The sequence below is a fragment of the Megachile rotundata genome, chromosome 10 (assembly GCF_050947335.1).
Source record: "Megachile rotundata isolate GNS110a chromosome 10, iyMegRotu1, whole genome shotgun sequence".
NCBI lineage: Eukaryota > Metazoa > Arthropoda > Insecta > Hymenoptera > Megachilidae > Megachile > Megachile rotundata.
In genome coordinates, this window is record NC_134992.1 from 2,910,144 (window position 1) to 2,931,064 (window position 20,921).

Below are 20,921 nucleotides of genomic sequence, written 5' to 3' on the forward strand. Positions count from 1 at the left end.
CTGTGCTGAACGGTAGCTTACGTAATTCGTCACATATATAGTTTCATAACTTAGAAAAATTTTCATTCTTATGCACAGGTGTAATTGCGTGAATAGCTACTATACGGTACAATAGCTATTATAGTAATAGTACAGTAATAGTGTAGTATTTATTAGTATAAATAGTCACTTTTTATGCGTGTGCAAGGTATTTAGACTCTAGACATTTCTGCTCACAAATTCTAATTGAATCTTATTCAACATCTTTATAGCAGTATGTATGAACAGTGGAAAAAATAATCAACATTTCAATTGAATTGAGGATAAGGATGTGAAATAATAAGTGTATTTAACAGTCATTAACCCTTTCGCGCCGAGCGCCGCATATATGCGGCATCCACTCGACGACATGTGAGTACGAGCGCTGCAAATACGCGGCATCCGCGCCACGACTTTTGGGTATGAGCGTTCTGTTCCGTGACGGTACTTCGGCGGATGGGCCTGCCGTAGCGAAAAGGTTAAATATATTCTTAACAAAGCAATACAGAAATGGCGGTATGAAATGACTCAGCGATTCAGTGAGGGTATAGAGTCCACACAAAATCACGCCTGTTTCGAGTGGTGCGATAATTAGAGTTTTTATGCTCTTTATCGAAAAGGGATAGAAAGACTCGTGGAAAAATTGAAGATTTTGGAGTGGTCAGGAGATGCTTACAAATATTTAAAAGAAAGAAAAAGTTAGGACAATTTAAGAGAAAAGATAAATTTGCAAGAACGTGGTAGCAGACAGTATCACATTATCATTCCAAACAGAAACCTGCTCTATTGAAAAGATTTATTGTTATTATATTGTAGATTTGTTTATTTTAAGTAATATGAATTCTAAACTGATTACAGTATCTACATGTTTAAAAAAATATATTTTACTTCTACAATTTATTTGTGTTTATTTATATAATTGAAGTATACATGTGCATTACATTATAACTTTATATTCCTAAATTTGTTAAAAGGTATATGACGCAGCATATTTTCTTAGAATAGTTTTATACTTTAAGTGCCTATATATTTTGACTTATATGATTGAATATTATCAAATAAGTGTAAAGCGTTTAATTTTTATTTGTACATTACACTATAGGCATTAGGTTTCTGTTAACCTATCATATGTACGTGTTATCCAGTAAATAAATATTTATCTCAAATCTCTGTTAAAGTTGCGTGTAAATACATGCATTGACTGTTAAGTGTATGCATTTATTAAACTTCACGCTTTTAATATCACATACTAATTAAATTCGAAAGGTTAAATTGAGAATACAAGTTAGTAAATCTTCAAAACTTATAATTCATAATTTTACATAAAAATAGTAATAACACAGCATTACTACTCTAAATTACAATGTATAATAATTATATTGACTTTTTTAAAATTTACAATTTTACAATAAAACTAATATAGCACCAAAACATTAAATAAAACTAAAACTTCGGAAATAAAAATTTGTTAATAACAATAAAAGCTATTTAAATAAAAAGTGCACTAAAGGAAACGAAATAGTAAAGAAAAATTATCATTGATCATTATAAATGTGTTAATTTTGTGTTAATTAGAATTTTTCATCTACTAATGTAAACTTTTCGAAGTTGACGTCAAATTTTATGAGCAAGTACTAATTAAAATTCTTCACAAATAATATATGCAAGAATTGTCTAAAAAAATAATAAATATGCTGTGAAATTCTTACATAGGTTAATAAAATCTCTGACTGCGAAAACTACATTTCAATGGTGTAAATTTGGCGCCGATTTCAAAAGTTGATACTAGTAGTTTAAAATAGAATTCAAATTAATGCAAAGATTTGTTCGGTTACAAACATAATTATAATTATGCATTAATTTAATATTCTACTCCCGTTAATATATTATATTTACAAGGAGATTTACAATCAAGCGCATATCGAATCTCAATTTGTACAACCTTTGATTCACACAAAGTTTGAATATAATTTTAAAGCTTGTTATCATCAAATGGACTATTCCTTCTTTTTTGAGCGATACCATAATCAATACCATTGTATTTTCAAATCTTTGTCATCTTTAGATATATTTCGTGCGTTGGTTGTAAAAGAAAGAAAGCTTTGACGTCTCTGTTATACTTCATAGTTTTGTCACATACATCAACTTTAAAATTTGAAAAAATCTTGATCATCGCTACCTTCGACTGAATTTTGGCAAATCTTGCACCTAAATGGAGAAACAAATTGATTAATATTGATTAATATAATTGATTAATATAACATTGAATTTTGTTTCATTTTTAAACTGTGGTCAAACTATATCTTACCAATACAATTTCTTGGACCATCTCCGAACGGTAAATAGAACATAGCATGTCTGTCTTTCACATTTTCATCAAGAAATCTGTTAGGATCAAAAACTTCTGGTTCTGGATAAATATCGGGATCCATTTGAATAGCTTCAACGGGCACAATTACATGTTGTCCTTTCGGAATGGTGACCTTTGTATTCGAAAATGTGTAATCGTTCATTGCTGTTCTGCTTAACCATAATACTACTGGATACTTTCGTAATGTTTCTGTAAAAGGCAACAAATATGTACATTATTAATATTCGATATTCAATATAATTATTATCTATGTTATATATTATGTTACAATAAATGTGATAATTCAGTAAACATATATTCTTATTTGTCAATATATACATTTAATAATTTAACAAATAAATGTATAACTATATTTAAATTTGTACTAATAAAAGCATACTTATATGTATTAACATTGTAGCGGTGTCTAGAATATATTTACTTAAGATTAAAAGACATTTTTATATTTAGCTGATTCTTTGGTTAAACTTCACTTTGTTGCATCATTATTCTGCAGTTTTTGTTTTAAATAAATAGTATAATCCGAAATACAATGATTTTGAGAATCGGAGTCTATTAGAACATACAAAGAATAATTTGGAAAAGAAATCATGACAGAACGCTATTTTTTGGCTTCAAAATCCTGGCATAACCGTGACACATTTTTCTGTATTTTTGGAAACCAAATATCTACTTTACTCGTCTCTCCTGACCAATACACTATAAGATAAACAAGGATTGCCGAAGCTTATCAATTTTCTGACAGAGATTCGAAAAGTTCTCAAAAATAATACTCGAAGTATTCGGCCAGGAGAGTTAACCCTTAATTAATGTTACAGAACCTGTCAATTACTATGCCAAATCTAGTGAGTAACAGTGATTTTGAAACCTCATAAATAATATTCTATAAATTATACAATACTCGTCATTATAACTGTTAATCACTGTATATATTACTCTCAATAAAACGGTTCTAGTAATAACGTCTGTTCATATAGGTTATACTAGCAATATACCTGCTAGTAATATCTGTATTCATATTATTGAATGTATTAGTTATATTAGTATGGACAGAGTTTGGTATATTGTACCAGAAGATTTTCATTAATTTTGAAATTAATAAATACTCGAAGTTAAAGTGATTTATTGATTATTTTCTGGTTAGTCATTAACTCCAAATTTTATGCTAATAAAAAAAACTACTATTTGAATAGTAATAGTTCTAGTAATTCTAATAGTTTTAATAGTTCTAATAGTTCTAATTGATAATTAATAGTTCTAATATTAACTCCAAGTAAACTAACACAACAATAAAATTGAAATCTTACAAATCATAATCAAAAACTCTACGCTTTAATAAAATAATTCTTCTCCTGTATGGTGTCTTACGTGTAAATGTTGCATGGACTTTTTTAATTGCTATTTTATGTGGTACCACATTTTATTATTAACCAGTTAAATGTGTTTGACGACAATATCCGTCATGTGTAAAAAATAGTAACCATTGGCTATTTAAATTGTAATTTTTGTGAAAAATGAAACATATTCTTAAATTTCAAGATGTTTAGAATATTTTGAAACCAAGCTAGAATAAAAAAAAAACAAATTTGAAATGACTTCATGCATCTCCGTATGCATTCGTCATTCCTCGTCATGCATATAGTTGCGTGCTCTTGAAACGGGGCGTCACAACTAACTGATTAATGATTTATTAAATATAAACTGTATAATACCATTCATGACTGCATCCAAATATTTCATTTCCTTCAACATTTCGTAAGTGATTTGACCATTGTGGCGTTGAAGAACTTCCTTAACTTCTGCTCGAAGTTTGTCTTGAACTGACTGGTTGAATGCTAGCTCATATAAAGCATGAGTTACTGTTATGGAGGATGTTTCAAAACCAGCAGCGAAGAAGACGAAAGCTTGCGCAGCCAAGAAAACCTCAGACAATGCTGTACAAATAAATAACATTTTGTATTGAAAGGACATGAAATGTTATATGATATTCTGTCTCCGTTATAGCAACTAATACAGCTTCTTGCCATCGAATTAGGACCACTACAAATTTTTAGTATTTTTCACGTTTACTGCAAAATTAAAAGCGCTATATTTCTACCCTTTGTTTTTATATCTTCATTATTTTCTCACGCGCTTTCGATACTCGAGCCTAACGTAAACGTTCGCATGGCCCTTAATCGCTTATCACCTGCACATTTTGATTATTATCACGATAGTAACAAATCGATTGCTATGTATGTGTACATAATTATCAATATATTTAGTAATAATTTGCATGACCCAAGACAATTTTCTATGTGTAATATAATGTTACATATAGCCATAAAAGTGAAATTTTCATACGTGGTCCTAATTCGATGGCCAGGGACTGTAGGTAAATCACATCAAATATATCACCATTTACCTACCAACGTTAACAAGAACTGTTTCATTGTAAAATGAAAATTTTTGAATTTCAGAAACGTTTAAATTGGAGATTTGGGAATTCGAGGACTTAAAAATTCGATAACCTGTACATTTTAAAATTTCGTGATGTGAACATATAGAAATTTGGGAATTTGTGAATTTATAAATTTAAGAACTGTAACGTACAGGAAAATAATGTAAAACGCGGAGAATAAATTAATAATATTCAATGAGAATCAGACGAGAAAATCCTTATAAATCCCTTGAGAAATAGAATAGAATAGATCGAAATAATATTTAGCGTCGAGAACATTCGTGAAAAGCGAATGTTCTAGAATAATCGAAATTCTGTCGCAATGCGAGAGTTCGTCGGCCGCTCAGCGGAACGAGAAGCAAGGCGCGACTCGCGAGCCGCGAGCGCGAAACTTAGCGACGCGTTGTTGACAGCTCGGCCGCGGGATAGCAACCGGCCTATATATAAAATAATTTTCAGAAAAAAAATACACCGACTTCGAAATGCACTAAAAAGTATAAAATAATTTCTATTTCCTAATGAAGTAATTTCTTTTTCATTCAATCATACAATTACGTAACAGATATGAATGAAACCTATTTACTCGTTAGGTAGTATATTAAATACATTTCAACCTTTTCGGAGGCGGCGCATAATTAAAAATACCTCAGTAAACGTTGCTGCCAATAACCAGTTGATTGTGGTATGACGTATTGGAAATTAATAAATCCTGAGAAGGAATACGAACCATTATAGATATATCTGGTAATATACGTAAACGACTGCATCTTCATTTCGCAACGTTTCTGATATAAATGAAATTGGTTGGCGGGAATTACCAAATTTGCGGCAGATAGGCTCTATCTTTATAGAATATGCGGCGATCGAGTCTTTCCGTCGCATACTCTATGAATCTAGATAGACCATAGTTACATTCTATACGCACTAACACCTACTTCGCGGCGTGCTGTCGAGTTATATGTATAGAAAAAAAAATAGCTATACAAGCTTTGCCTATGTTGAAATGTATGTAATATACTACCTAACGAGTAAATAGGTTTCATTCATATCTGTTAGGTAATTGTGTGATTGAATGAAAAAGAAATTACTTCATTAGGAAATAGAAATTATTTTATACTTTTTAGTGCATTTCGAAGTCGGTGTATTTTTTTTCTGAAAATTATTTTATTTCACGCTTTTTAGTGGAATGGGGAGAATTGTATAGGATACTGTGAGACAGTTCTTCCGGGCTTTCTTTTTGTCTGCGAAAATGCCATGAACATAGTTAAGCAAAACACACCATGGATATTCGTTTTTCAATCTTTTTTTGCAACAATAGTCCTTTGCAACTAAAAAATGAAAAATTTTTTGGTAATGGTACCAATGGGGAGTCAGACTACAAGATGCGAAAGGCTCTGTTCCGATCGGACCACCCACCTAGGAAAAACCGGCGAACATGCATAGAAAAAATAATCCTTTGCAACTAAAAAGTTGTGCAGAACCACGCCCCTAACAACATATTCGAAGCACATTAAAATCGTTCGAAGTTGATTTCAAAAATTAATAACAATTTTTCGCTAATATCTCGAAAACAAAAGCTTTCCGCGAAATTTGTATATGAACAAAATTGTTCAGAATCATGTCCGTGATAAGATATTAAAAGCGCACTAAAATCGAGAAAAGTTTATTTCAAAAGTTGCCGGTTTTTTTGCAATAACAACACTTTGCAATTAAAAAATGAAAAATTTTTTGATAATGGTACCAATGAGGAGTCAGAACCTACCAGATGCAAAAGGTTTCGTTCCGATCGGTGCATCCAGTTAGGCGTAATCGGCGGGCACACATAGAAAATAAAAATAATAATAATAAAAAAAAAATATACTGATCGAATTGAGTAACCTCCTCCTTTTTCGAAGTCGGTTAAAATTAGAGTCGCACAACCGGAGCGGGCCTATTTGGCAGTCTGGAAGAGAGGACGAGGTAAGTACCATCGGCCGCTCTCGGACTAGCCCTAGGGACTCCAGCAGGAGAGATCGGCGAGAATACCTGGCCGCCTGCTGGAGAAGGAACTTAGCTGTTAGGAACTCCGGCAGGAGAGTTCGGCGACCAATACCTGGACGCCTGCCCGGAGGTAAAGGCTTAAGACCCCGGCAGGAGAGTACGGCAAACCCCTCCTGGACGCCTGCCGTGGGGTAAAGATTAAGAGACTCCGGTGGGAGAGTTCGGCGACAATGCCTTGACGCCCACCTGGAGATGACTGTTGATACCCAGGCAGGAGAGTACGGCGAAACCCTCCTGGACGCCTGCCTGGTGAATAGGGGGAGAGTTCGGCGAATATTCCTGGACGCCTGTCGACTGAGAGAGGTCAGAGCATCTCCTGGACGCCCCAGGTAAAGTACAGGAGAGTACGGGAGAAAACTACTGGTCGCCCGTTCGGAATGGAGAGTTCGGAGAGAATACCTGGACGCCATACGAACGGGAGAGAACAGAGTTACTCCTGGACGCCTGGTTGATGAGAGAGAGAGAGAGAGAGAGAGAGAGAGAGAGAGAGAGAGAGAGAGAGAGAGAGAGAGAGAGAGAGAGAAGAGAGAGAGAGAGAGAGAGAGAGAGAAGAGAGAGAGAGAGAGAGAGAGAGAGAGAGAGAGAGAGAGAGAGAGAGAGAGAGAGAGAGAGAGAGAGAGAGTTAAATAACCGTACTATGTTAATTGAGAAAGAAATTTGTAACTCCGATATTTCCTGTACGCTCTCCTGTACCTCCAAAATAAATATTCCTTATTTCCAGAATACCTGTTATCCTTTTGCGAATTCCTACGTCTACCAAAACCCTATCGTGAAATAAGATGGCTACAAAACTTTATAAATTTGTGAACGTAGAAATTTGTTGACTAGAGGAACTTGAGGTAATTATAAATTCGAAAACTTAGAAATTTGAAAACTGCAAATTTCACAAGACTGAAATACAAAAATTTGAAAACTTTTACTCTAGATGTTCAAAAACTTGAAAGCTTTTAACATATGCTGCATACAATATCTTAAAATAAGGGTAGAAACAGTGATTCTATCGTTACGGATAAAACCTAAAGGACATGCATTCATTCCGCAACTGATCTGTGATGATGGTAGTAGCGTGAGTGAAGAAGATAATGTCAAATGAGGAGACGTAGCTTACGTTCATCGCTGACTTTTCGTGAATCCTTTTTCAACTCGACCAAAGTATCAATAAAGTCGTGCCTTTTAAAATTGTGCTGCATCCTATAGTTTATACTCTCATTGGTGATTCTTGTGAAGAAGTCTTCGACTTCCCTATCAGCAAAGAATGGTCCGATGAGGTTAAATAGGAATGGGTATTCTCTCAATCTATCTCTAATGACAGATTTAAAATTTGTTTGGAAGATTTGTCTGCCCATGTTACGGAATTCGCTGTCTTCTGCTGCTAATGCGTTCATCTCTATCCCAAACGCACAAGAACCGATCACATCTGTGGTATATTTTGAACAAATCTCACGACATGGGATGTCTTCGCCTTTCTCAACTAATTTAATTAAGTACTGTTCAAAATGATTTCCGCATTCCACTAGCAAGTGAAACATTTCTTTCAGCTTTCCCGAAGTAAAAATAGGCGAGAGGCAGGCCCTTAAAGGTCTCCATCTTTTTGCCTCAAGACTAAAAAGATGTTCGGACATTCGTTCAACCTGTAAATTATAACACAGATAATTTAGGTACAGTTCACAAAAGTTGTAACCTTTCTTTGCTACACTTTTTCAAAGTTTAGAAAATTTTTGCTGTGTATCTTTGAAAATATTGATTTTGGAAGAAAAAGTTTAAAACAAAAAGTAAAGCTCCTGCAAAACTCCATAAGAAATGTTATTGTGTCGTTCTCTTCGCAATGTTTTTGAAGGCAGCACGATTGTTGCACTCAATGTGCGGGGTGAACTCGATATGTATAAGTTAGGTTTTAAAAGAATTTACAAAATACATGTACTTAGACTGCTGAATGTGTTTATTCAGCTATAGGTTTGTAGTAGGTTTTAAGTTAACTTCTTGAGAGTTAGATTGATTCTGCTTTTTGTACATTTCGGTAGGTGTGAAGAAAACACTTTTTTTGTAATAGAGTGGTAGTTGTACCAATCGCAGGGTGCGTTGTAGAGGGAGGAAACGGATAGAGGGAGGAAGGCTGGGCTAACGGTTAGGTTGTGCAGGTAGTTGGAAAAAATCCTAATTTTTAGGGACCGGTTTACAGTATGACGGTTAAGTACGGTTAATATTGCTTAAAAATTATGGTGCCCTAAAACAATTTGGGTTTTTCCTTGACGTCACTTATAACCATAAATGGTTTAGGTTTTATATACAGGGTGTTACCTGTAACGCTACTCACGATTTTTCTCCCACTTGCAGCCACCTTACGAAAAAAAGTTTAGAATAAAATTTGCAGGGTATGAAGTGCACAATAGATATTAGTAAAGCAAATTTTGAAAACAGTTTATTCTCTTGGCAAAGTCAAGGTCACCTTGAGTTTTATAAATAGAAACATACATTTTTGTTATAAATAGCTTTAGAGGACATCGAGACGAATTCGAAACATATATTACATTATATTTTTATTAACATATTACTCGATTTACAGAAGTGGAAAAATGTAAAGTATTTAGCTTTTGACTTTGGTAGGGTAACCATTATTTGGTTCCAAAGAGATCACTGAATGTAAACACGCGACTAGAATATAATAAAAATACACTTTATTTAATTACATGTTCAAAATGTAACATATGCCGCTTTCCATCACATAATATTCCAGTCTTTTACTTCACATTTCCACTTCTGTAAATCGAGTAATATGTTAATAAAAATATAATGTAATATATGTTTCGAATTCGTCTCGATGTCCTCTAAAGCTATTTATAACAAAAATGTATGTTTCTATTTAAAAAACTCAAGGTGACCTTGACTTTGCCAAGAGAATAAACTGTTTTCAAAATTTGCTTTACTAATATCTATTGTGCACTTCATACCCTGCAAATTTTATTCTAAACTTTTTTTCGTAAGGTGGCTGCAAGTGGGAGAAAAATCGTGAGTAGCGTTACAGGTAACACCCTGTATACACTATAAAGACGCTACAAATGTTATATACATTTTTCACATACACTTATTACTTTGGCAGTTTTTACTGAAATTAAATTATGATATATTTTTGTTTAAGCTTTGCCATATTAAATATGTGATAAGTCTAAAGTGTACTAAAAGATAGAGAAAACAGAAATACATAAGAAAGTATGTATTTGAAATCACATACAAACTTCTTTTTCAAATTTTTTTCTTTGATAATTATAATATGATGAATCTAGATTATTATATTAAAGTACAGCCGTATATTTAAAATTTCAATTGTCAAGACAATTATCAATCATATTGCACAAGTCCACAAAAGATAAAACACGTATTTTTGAGACCCTAGCAACTTTCATTCGAAATATTTTTTGTAATTTTTTTCATTTAATAAATTAATCGTAAAAAGTATGAGTTTTTAAAGACTTTTCCGCTCGCCCTTACGAAGTGAAATTATTAACAACGTCATTCTTGATGCGGAAAACTTAGACTGTAATGGACAATTCTTTCCACGTTTCTTGTTCTTCGGACTTGCCGTTCAGACCATAGACGCCTTGCTATCGGTTTCGGCAAGCAGAGTCAAACATACGGCACTTAGGGCAACAATAAGATCGTTTTTATAGTTTATTACTCAAATGGCGATGTTTCTGTTAAAAATCAGTAAATTTCTAAGCGTATTTCGAAGACTAATAAAAATCGGGTAATTACATTAAATCTTAACCCTTTCGCTTCGGCAGTCCGGTCCGCCGAAGTGTCGTCATCGTACGGAAGCACGCGCCAGAAATGTGCACAGTGCGCGTGGTTTTTAACCGACTTCGAAAAAGGAGGAGGTTACTCAATTCGATCAGTATATTTTTTTTTTTTTTTTTTCCCCCTATGTGTGCCCGCCGATTACGCCTAGCTGGATGAACCGATCGGAACGAAACCTTTTGCATCTGGTAGGTTCTGACTCCCCATTGGTACCATTATCAAAAAATTTTTCATTTTTTAATTGCAAAGTATTGTTACTGCAAAAAAACCGGCAACTTTTTAAATAAAGTTTTCTTGATTTTAGTGCGCTTTTAATATCTTATCACGGACATGATTCTGAACAATTTTGTTCCTATACAAATTTCGCGGAAAGGTTTAGTTTTCGAGATATTAGCGAAAAATTGTTGAAAAGTTTTGAAATCAACTTTGGACGATTTTCATGTCCTTTTAATATGTTATCAGGGACACGATTCTGAACAACTTTTTCCTTATCCACAATTAAGGAGAAGCTTTAGTTTTCGAGTTATTAGCGAAAAACTATTGTTACTAATATATTGAATTCTACGTATGCCTCCGTGTCTCTGGTGGTGTATGAGTCAACATGCAGTCGCCGATTTTCTACTGTTTCTACAAACACGTCTTGCCGGCCGATAAAAAGTGTGAAATAAAATAATTTTTAGAAAAAAAATACGCCGACTTCGAAATGCACTAAAAAGTATAAAATAATTTCTATTTCCTAATGAAGTAATTTCTATTTCATTCAATCATACAATTACGTAACAGATATGAATGAAACCTATTTACTTGTTAGGTATTATATTAAATACATTTCAACCTTTTCGGAGGTGGCGCAAAATTAAATAACATATTCAAAATAATCTTTTAATTTTGCGCCGCCTCCGAAAAGGTTGAAATGTATTTAATATAATACCTAACGAGTAAATAGGTTTCATTCATATCTGTTACGTAATTGTATGATTGAATGAAATAGAAATTACTTCATTAGGAAATAGAAATTATTTTATACTTTTTAGTGTATTTCGAAGTCGGCGGATTTTTTTTCTAAAAATTATTTTATCGTATATACATTTTTTAAGTCTTAAATAATTACTATGCTTAATAAAACAATTGTTGTTTTAATATAGCATGTATTCCTCACATTTTAATATGAAAACAGTTAAACAAAATTTTATTAGTTACTTTAAAGACATTAGACTAATTACAGTTGACAAATTCTTAGCTATTTACATATTTACAAGACTTTAAAATTGAACGTTTAATATTATTAATAATGTAACACAAATTAGTTAGTATACTAATATTTAGAAATTAGTAGTGTTCTGCCGATAATGAAGATTTTGTTATTGAAGATTTGTTATTGATGGTACTTGTATACACATCATGTGGATGTCGGATATATCCGGCGCTCGTACGCACAAGTCGCCACGCGGATGCCGGATATATCCGGCGCTCGAAGCGAAAGGCTTAATAAATTCGTCTTGAAAAGCATTATCGCTAGAATTTTTTTTTCAATAGAAAAAAAATATACAGTTCCATTTAAAAAACGAAACTTCACCATCATATCTATTACATTAATGTAGGAATAGAGTTTTAATAACTATTCTTTATTAAAAAGAACACAACTATTAATTCACAATTAAAACACAATAACGTATTGAACTATTAAACGTGGAAGAATCGTAAAACGTAATAGTGTATAATAATTTATAATTCGTGGTGTTTCGTACGTTAAAACCGTTTGACTTCCGTTTCTTAACTAACCGAACAACAACACTTTTTCAAAACGCTAGCAACCACTTCCGCATAACATTTCACACCGTTCCTTTCATAAATCATCATTCACACTTACAGTCATACACACAATTTCTCAATGATTGCCAAATTATACATAACATAAAATATACTACACTCCCACATTAATAATATCAAAAAATTTTCGTTTACGCCAAAATATAAAGCCCCTTTTATCCTGCAATTTTCATATAAACACTTTTACGTGTCTATATAACTTTCTCGTGTCTATACTTTGTTGTGTTCATGTTTTTATGGAAATATCGCGCTGTCGCACTGAGGCATGGATACCCTGTATATGTCGCAGAGAAATGACAAACATAGGGATTTGATCAAATCTCTAAGGTATATGATCAATTCACGGAAGATGTTAAAATAACAACTCTGTGGGGTGATTTCCTTGAAGAAAGTAAGTGTTATTTATTATTGTTAGGCTAGGTTATGTTAGCTTTTCTATATTTTGCGTTTTATCAAGTACCTACCGTAGAAAAATGAGTTCAGATATAGAAAAAATTCAAACTCTGACCGAATTTGTACCTAAAGAACAGTTATTTTAACATCTTCCGTAAATTGATCATATACCTAAGGGATTTAATCAAATCCCTATTTTTCTCATCTTTCTGCGACATATTGTATGTAGTCTCTTGTTTATTCTATAAAGGCGAATCAAGTTTTTAGTCAACTATGAATAAAACACTATCACTTCCTAGCGAGAAAGCTGTAAAAGCCAGGAATGCGTTATTTTTGTTCATAATGATTTATTAAAATTGATGTATAATAATGTGTAATAGTGTAATCATGATTGGTCGACAATTCTTTATTGATCAGTGATACGAAATCATTGATTTCTAAATCAAGAGGCAAATCATCTAGCTAGAATTAGATTTAACCTCTAAAATTGCCGTAACTGAAGTTTATAGTGATTGATCAAATCATGATTGTTGAATCAACGATGCCTGTAATCGAAACTGTGAGTCATCAATCCACGAGTTAACAGAGTATCAGTGATTCAAAATTCATGCAAGATTTATAACTTGTGTATCTTAATAAACTTTAAATAAAGAAAAATATCAATTTTTATTTTTGTGGTTCACTCGTATGTTTATACATAAAAACATTACTTTTTTTTACCACAATTCCTGTTATATGTTTTTATTATTTTACTTAATAATTATACATATTTTCATGACTGATATAATGCAGAAACTTGTTGTATGAAAATTCCTACTTGGAGCCTTGTAACTGTAACATGTTATAGTAATTAAATATATAAGCTACAATTTTTATACTGCAGTTTATGTTCCGGAAAATTAAATAAAATAATTAGAGACGATAAATAATCGTCAACCTGAAATGCATACTTCGGTAATTGAACTTAATCTCAAATTTTATTATGAAACAAAACAACCTTTAAATAAAACTTTTTTATTTGCTTATCTGTGGCATATTAATGATACACAGATACTCATACACTGTGCTCTCATGTCAGATACTAATACAAATCTAAAAAGTTGTAATGAATAATCAAGATTAGAGTGAAAGTCACAGATACACTATTACAGGTTGAAAGTGTAGGTAGCTATACAATGTGTACAGTGTACATAGCTATTTAGATTCCGTTTTTGTACTACCTACGATTATACTATAAATCAGTTATGATTATATTTATCAGCTAAATATACATCGGCAAGCAAAGCTATCACTTTCTAAACATCTATAAAACTAATTTCATAATCTGCTAACACTACTCTATAAATTTTTTGCTTCTTCAGATGACAAATAGTAGATTCTTCCGTTAGAAATCTTTTATTTCTACAAAAAGTAGATCTAGTTAAGCTTTTGTAAACAGTGATAATATCAATAACACTCATAATTCTTTAGTAAATAAACTCTTAAGTTTTCCGCAACTAAATACTTTTCCAATTTTCTCTGGTATAATGTAATTTGAAAATGTTTTTATACCTCAAACATAAACACGAAAATATTAACGATATTAAGATACAACAATAATTGAAAAACGAGCAGTGAAAACATCACGTAATGTTTTCAGAATATTTTAAATTTATGTTAAGCAATTACATAATTTTTTAACATTCTTCTATTATCATCTAATTTATCACCTTAGTATTTTTGCTTAGCTTATCTTAAGTGTTATAATACATGACTTTAAGATTGGAAGTATAAATAATAATCCAACGGTAATTACTGAGGATACAAGATAAATATAGCAGTTGAAAACAGCAAATATTAGGTTGCGTTTCTTACTTTCGTGTCATGCATAGCACAAGATGGAAAACATACTGATAACATTTTACAATGTTCCTATTAGAACATTAAGTTAGAAATTAAGTTTCCTTCCGCATATTAATTATGACAAAACAAATAAATTTTGAATAAAATCAATTTTTAATTAAATTGAAATTTCATAAACAATTTAAAACTTTATCAAAATATTCACAAAGACATTTGTTTGTAGTAAAGAAAAAAACTTTTGTAACAACTTCTTCATTAATTTAATAATTAATGGATGTAATAACTTAATAAATATATATATTAATAATGATAACATCAGTTTAACATCAGTCAATATTCTTTATAAATTGTTGATGATCTATTAACAAAGAATAGTTTGTTAGTGTTTATCAAAATTATTATTTATTTATTAATATATAAAATTCATTGTTGAATTAATGAAATAATTGTTTAAATAATTTTCTTTATCCCAAACAAATCTCACAAATATTTTACAAAATTTGAAAAAATTGATTTAAAAAAAAATTTCAGATATAAAATATTTTCTTCCATATTTTCGCCATAGATTTTTAAAAAACGTCTCTTTTCTGATTGTAAGACCAGTTATGGGATATTTTGTATGTGTAGGCAAAAAACATTTGCTTAAAGAATCTGGAGAAGCTAATAATATTTAGTAAACATAAGTCTTCAACGTAGTCAAGTCGGTGTAAAATCATCTTCCTATATCTTATTTGATATCAAGAGTGTTTTCGTAACGCATGAAATACTTATAAATATAAATAACAACTAGAAATTTTGTTGGACTGTTGTACGTATATACCTAATGCATAAAAGCAACTGTAGTACATGACTAATAATGTAATGTTCCATATTACACAACTCACATTTTGCATTTTTTATTGTAAGTTATCAATCCTCCCAAATTACCATTGTGATATATTAATACACATTTTTCATGCTTGTCTGAGTTCGCGATAATGCTAGTCTACTTCTACTAATTATACATTTAACAAAGGTAAAACTTATTGTCATCAAATCACTCTCATAAATATTGGAATTTTATTTGAAATCGAAAGAATTGTTTTTAAGCCCTATATGTATTGATTAGGTATTGAGCACAGTACTTTACACCTTCTATGCAGCTAATATCCCAACAACCCCAAATAGTACAAGCAGATAACACCGGGATAATTTCAATAAATAAAGATCCCTAAAAGCCGACAGGATCTTGCAAAATCATCTTCTGGACAAATGATTAGAAGAGCGGAAAATAAAGGTTGATTACAACAAATGCAATCTTTCGAAAACTAATGTAAAGGACAAATTGCATGTATCGTACTTGGGGTTATATAAAAAATATTGATTAGATTCTTTCGCTTTTCCCTGTAAGATATACAATGTTGTTACACGCATTTCTTAAATAACATGGTATTTGAATTGCACGAAGGGTAAACTTTACATTTAGGGGAGCAGCTCCGACAACCTTGACCTTGGTTACGTTATCTCTCCTAAATAACATCCAAGAGGTTTTAGCAGACACAATTTTTTTTATATAGCAATTTTTTAGAATATCATTTATGTAAAATAATTATATTCGTTCTATAGGGTAGAGGGAAGATGAAGCCCACACCCCAAATAATATGGCTCGACCATATTGTAGTCCAATATTTCAGAGAGTAAAAATGTTTGAAGCATTATAACATTCGTAGTATACGCATACCGTATACTTATACCTTGATAAAGACTTCTGGTGTCTCCGTTAATTTTTATATGCTATACATTTTTTACTAAAAAGCGAGAGGCAGCTAAAACTTCTCAGGAGATATTTAGGAGTGTGATCTTCATAACTTGTGTGAACGTCAAGGTCACATTCAGTATACGTATATGCGGATTGTAATATAATATTAATAAATTTTTAATAAAAACGAGCGACGGCTAAAACCTTCTAAGGGTCATTCATGAGAGCGACTTTGACATAAGGTGTACCATACAGTGAATTGAGTAGAAAAGAACTTGTTTACAGGAAATACCTCGTTTCGAATAGCTCGGACTCAATCAACCATGTTATTTAAGCGATATCTGTATTACGTTTATTTTTATCGCAATCGTTTCAGAATTTATTAGTTTCTAACCTTATGCTATCATAATTAGATAATGTAAGTACATGACACACATGAACATTTATAGCACATGTAATAGCATCTGAGTGATGATAATTAGTTACTTTTGCAATTCTTTACCGATTTTGATGATCTTGAAATATATTGTCAAGTTTATTGTTCTGAATATTTTTTCTTTACAGATGTTACCGCTGTACGGCCTTCGTTTTCGAACTATTCGCAAAAATAATTTTATTTAGCCTTGCGTTAAGTTGAAGATAAATATTTATGCACTAAGAAGACGTCCTTCATTATAATTGCAGTTACCGATGTTAACTTGTTGATATCAAAGATTACATTTTCATCTCCGACTTAGACCGTGGTTCATACCATAAAACGTGTAACTCTAGGCACGAATTTTCATAGTTAACAATTTTTAATGCCAGATGAAGTTCATTTTTTAGAATAATTTGTGACGGTCTATCATTACATGGAATGGAATAAAATGACAGACAGTTTGAATAGAAAGGTGTGATTGTTCAAACCAAGAATGTTCGTATGCAGTAATCTTTAAATTGTATTGCTCGTTAAGACGTTTTTTTATTTCGACTTCAAATATGAGATGTTAAATAACATGGATTAAATGTCCTTGGTTAAATTTCATTTCATCCCACGCTTAATGCAATTTACAGCATCGTGGACCACTTCTCGTGAAGTTCAGCAATCTATAAATTTCTTATAATCATTATATACATCCAAAAATACATATAACTTCATTTCATGTATTCCTAATGAGACACACGATAATCACTGAAGACAGCATAATCAAAATACAACTGTAAATACTGAACAAACTCGCCAAGTTCCTCAACTCTAGCTATTTCTAAACATAATGTTATGTAGTACTTTCATGATATTTACTAACCTAACCATGTTAATTTTATACAATGAAGATTTCACGTTCTTCAGGACTATTAATCTGATATAACGTACCTTTGTCGATAAGTGGACAATGTAATTAAGTTATTAGGTTAGGTTACGACGTGCTATATGAGATAAATGAACACACGTCAGAATCAAGTATAATTACAATGTAAAACTTGATCAAGGTTTTTTACTATCTCGAAGGGAACGAAGGTTGTTAGTATAGAGAATGACATGTAAAAAACAGCATACATATAACTGAGCAGTTATACATGTATGTATGGAGAACAGTTAATCAGACTAGTGACCTTGACCACGATATTTCAAAAGAATCAAAATCAGTGAGGAACCGTTATACAGTAGTAAATAATTACCGTGTATTTAATTTACCACGAAAACATTTGCAGATCAACTATTTTTAATAAGTATAATTCTAACCATTTTATATTTCATTATACAGAATTTTTCATTAGTAAACCAAACTGTTTGTACCGATATAGTAGGTTCATCATTAAATGATTCTCAAAGTTTAAATAGGATTACAATTTTTTACATACTCGTTTTAAGTTACACATTTAATTTGTTCGAACTGAATATTTCGTAAGATAATAACAACTTTCATGAATAGTGTTTATGTCTTTTAAACTGATTATAAAATTTGAGAAATTATGGGATTTAAAATTGTGATATTACAATTAATACCAGAAAGATCACCAACGTAAATTGTAATCCGTAACCTTTTTTATTAAAACTAATCGTCATGAATAACTAGAATGATATTTAGGTTGATGATAGCTATTATCGACGGCGAGAAGTGTTTTTTTATTACCGTTTAACAGATACCGACGTAAAAAATTTTGTCTTATGTCCTATTTATGTTAAGTATTATAAATATTTATATTATTAATACCTAATGCTTTAATATTCATAAAACTAATTCCCAAGTGTAATTCCCATATAAATAATAATAAAAAAATGACATACTTCATATTTCAACAAATCACACGGAAAAATTATGTGCTTATGGTTAATATAACAATTGACATGAAAATATAAGAAGAAACATAAATAGGTCGACGAATAGACAAATTCTTGTAAAGATGTTAATAACAATTGTAACAATAACGTAACAATTAATAACGATATAAATTTTTGCTGTGCCATTGATTAGGGGATATTAAAAAAATATTTTTAGTCATCGATAACAGTTATCAGTAATCCAACTAAAATTTTGATCAAAATTATTTCTGTCATTGGTAATTATTGGTGTTAAGAAGAAATGTACAATCATTCATAATAATTATTCGTAACCAAAATTATTTTATTACGTATTTTAATCGTTATATTATAACTAGACTACTGTTGATAACAGTGAAGTCTGAGCGTGCGTATATAAATTGATTGTGCTACACCAATAAAAATCAATCGTTCATTCTATGATTTGAAAAGATAAATAGCATTAGCCTCGAGCTTTTTTTTTCATTTTATGCTGTTAAAAACTTCTATAACTTTGATAATATTTAGTTTGTTTATTTTATCGATTATGCTTCATGTAAATTATGTCAATTGTATTAAGTTTTAAAATTTTTTTATTTTTGTGGATGAAATTTGTGATATGTGAAAATTATGGAATCAATTCAAGCAATTTATGCGGAAAACAATATGAAAAGATAATTTACAACTTATATTCAAAGTAGGATGTATTTAAAAACTACAAATCTCTTGATGCCATAAATCTTCTCCTTTCAACAACGGATGGTTTCCTTTGAATATTGTCAAGTCGCTCTCGTGTAAATGGTTTCAAGATTGCAAGGTAAAAAAGTGGATTAAAGTGGGCCAATCTCAACCAAATTTTCATCTGCAATGCCCCATGCCATGAGAATGCTAAGTTCAAAATTTGGTTGAGATTGGTCCAGTAGTTTTGGCCCTAGCGTGGGTAATTTCCCTACATTTTTCATCTTATAGTCTTCGCTAACGCTCAGACAACTAACGCTCAGACAATTAGTGAAATTTTGTTTATGGCAGTTATAATGCGCTGTAAAAGTATATAAATACATGGGTGCTAATCTATTGAAAATAATCCGACTTAACATGTAGATATGTTAATAAATATGATAATGAATATCAAATGTTATTAGCCGGATACCAAAATGTGCATGTATCAAAATACGAATCAACGCATTTTAATTCATGATTTTTATAAAAAACAAGATACAATAATAGTATAATAAGTATAAAATTACATATTTGATGTGCACAAATGAATTCAAATATAAATTGCATAAATGTATAATAATTAACTTCCATTGTACATATATTATATTTGAAATTAAAAAAAAAACGAGTTAAATGTATTTTCTTGACTAAAAACTATGATCTAAACTTACTTTATTAGGAGTTACTAATCTGTCAACGAAGTTTGGAAAGTCTTTAATAAGAACATCTTTGATTAAGTCTGGGTCCCTCAAAACTAGGTGCGGGATGTGACCACCAAAAATTCCAACCATCGGTTCATCTTTGAAGTCATTGTAAACTTTGACCAAACAATCGTTGATTGAAACTTTTCCGAGAAACACATCCTTAAAATTACCCAGAAATAGAATAGGTTTTGGTCCCTTCACGCCTCGTTTTTCCCAAAATTGCAAAGCCGATGTGGAATAGTAATAAAGTAGAAATAATATCACAGCAGCTAATGCAATAACTTCTAATATCGGAAAAGCCATCATTGCAAATTGAAATTAAAATTCACTGCTGATATGGTGGAATCACTATTCAAACCAAAACTTCAGTAGACATAATCGAAAAGAAATGAACTGCGAAACTATACATCGTTCTTATAACGCTGCCTCACTGTGGAATGACTAACGATCTTGTTCGAAGTGGACGTATAAACCTATTGATGTTCCTCCGACATTATCTTTGACTAACAACATGACTTGCAACTTATTATTGGAGAGTATCTATACATAAAATCGAAAATCTAGTTAACACGTGAGAAGTTGGTTTGTTTATAGATATGCATCCAAAACATGTTTTTTCATAATTTCTTATTGAGTCATCGTTAATCGTCACATTTTGACAACTTAATCTAGCAGTTGTTTTGTTTGACAAAATTTTATTGAATCATCTGTATCATGCGCGTGGCGTGTAGTATTCAACAGATACAATAAAT

At 31.3% G+C, this 20,921-nt stretch overlaps 1 protein-coding gene across 1 annotated transcript; it reads right to left on the reverse strand.

Moving 5' to 3' along the window:
- Window positions 1-884: 884 nt before the first annotated feature.
- Window positions 885-20,640, reverse strand: LOC100881529 (cytochrome P450 6a2-like). Its single transcript, XM_012281402.2, has 5 exons — window positions 20,137-20,640; window positions 7,978-8,500; window positions 4,102-4,323; window positions 2,327-2,578; window positions 885-2,226 (listed from the first exon to the last, which is right to left on the reverse strand). Exons 1-5 carry the CDS (start codon window positions 20,473-20,475, stop codon window positions 2,063-2,065), a joined length of 1,500 nt encoding a protein of 499 aa, XP_012136792.2. The 5' UTR covers window positions 20,476-20,640; the 3' UTR covers window positions 885-2,062.
- Between the last annotated feature and the right edge of the window lie 281 nt (window positions 20,641-20,921).

What these genes read in the sequence shown, in the direction of transcription:
- LOC100881529 (XM_012281402.2), bottom strand. Translation starts at nt 20,475, where the DNA reads ATGATGGCTTTTCCGATATTAGAAGTTATTGCATTAGCTGCTGTGATA. An exon ending in GATTAGTAACTCCTAATAAA is followed by an intron (nt 8,501 to 20,136) that starts GTAAGTTTAGAT and finishes TATAATTTACAG; the next exon opens with GTTGAACGAATGTCCGAACA. An exon ending in ACGAAAAGTCAGCGATGAAC is followed by an intron (nt 4,324 to 7,977) that starts GTAAGCTACGTC and finishes TTATTTGTACAG; the next exon opens with CATTGTCTGAGGTTTTCTTG.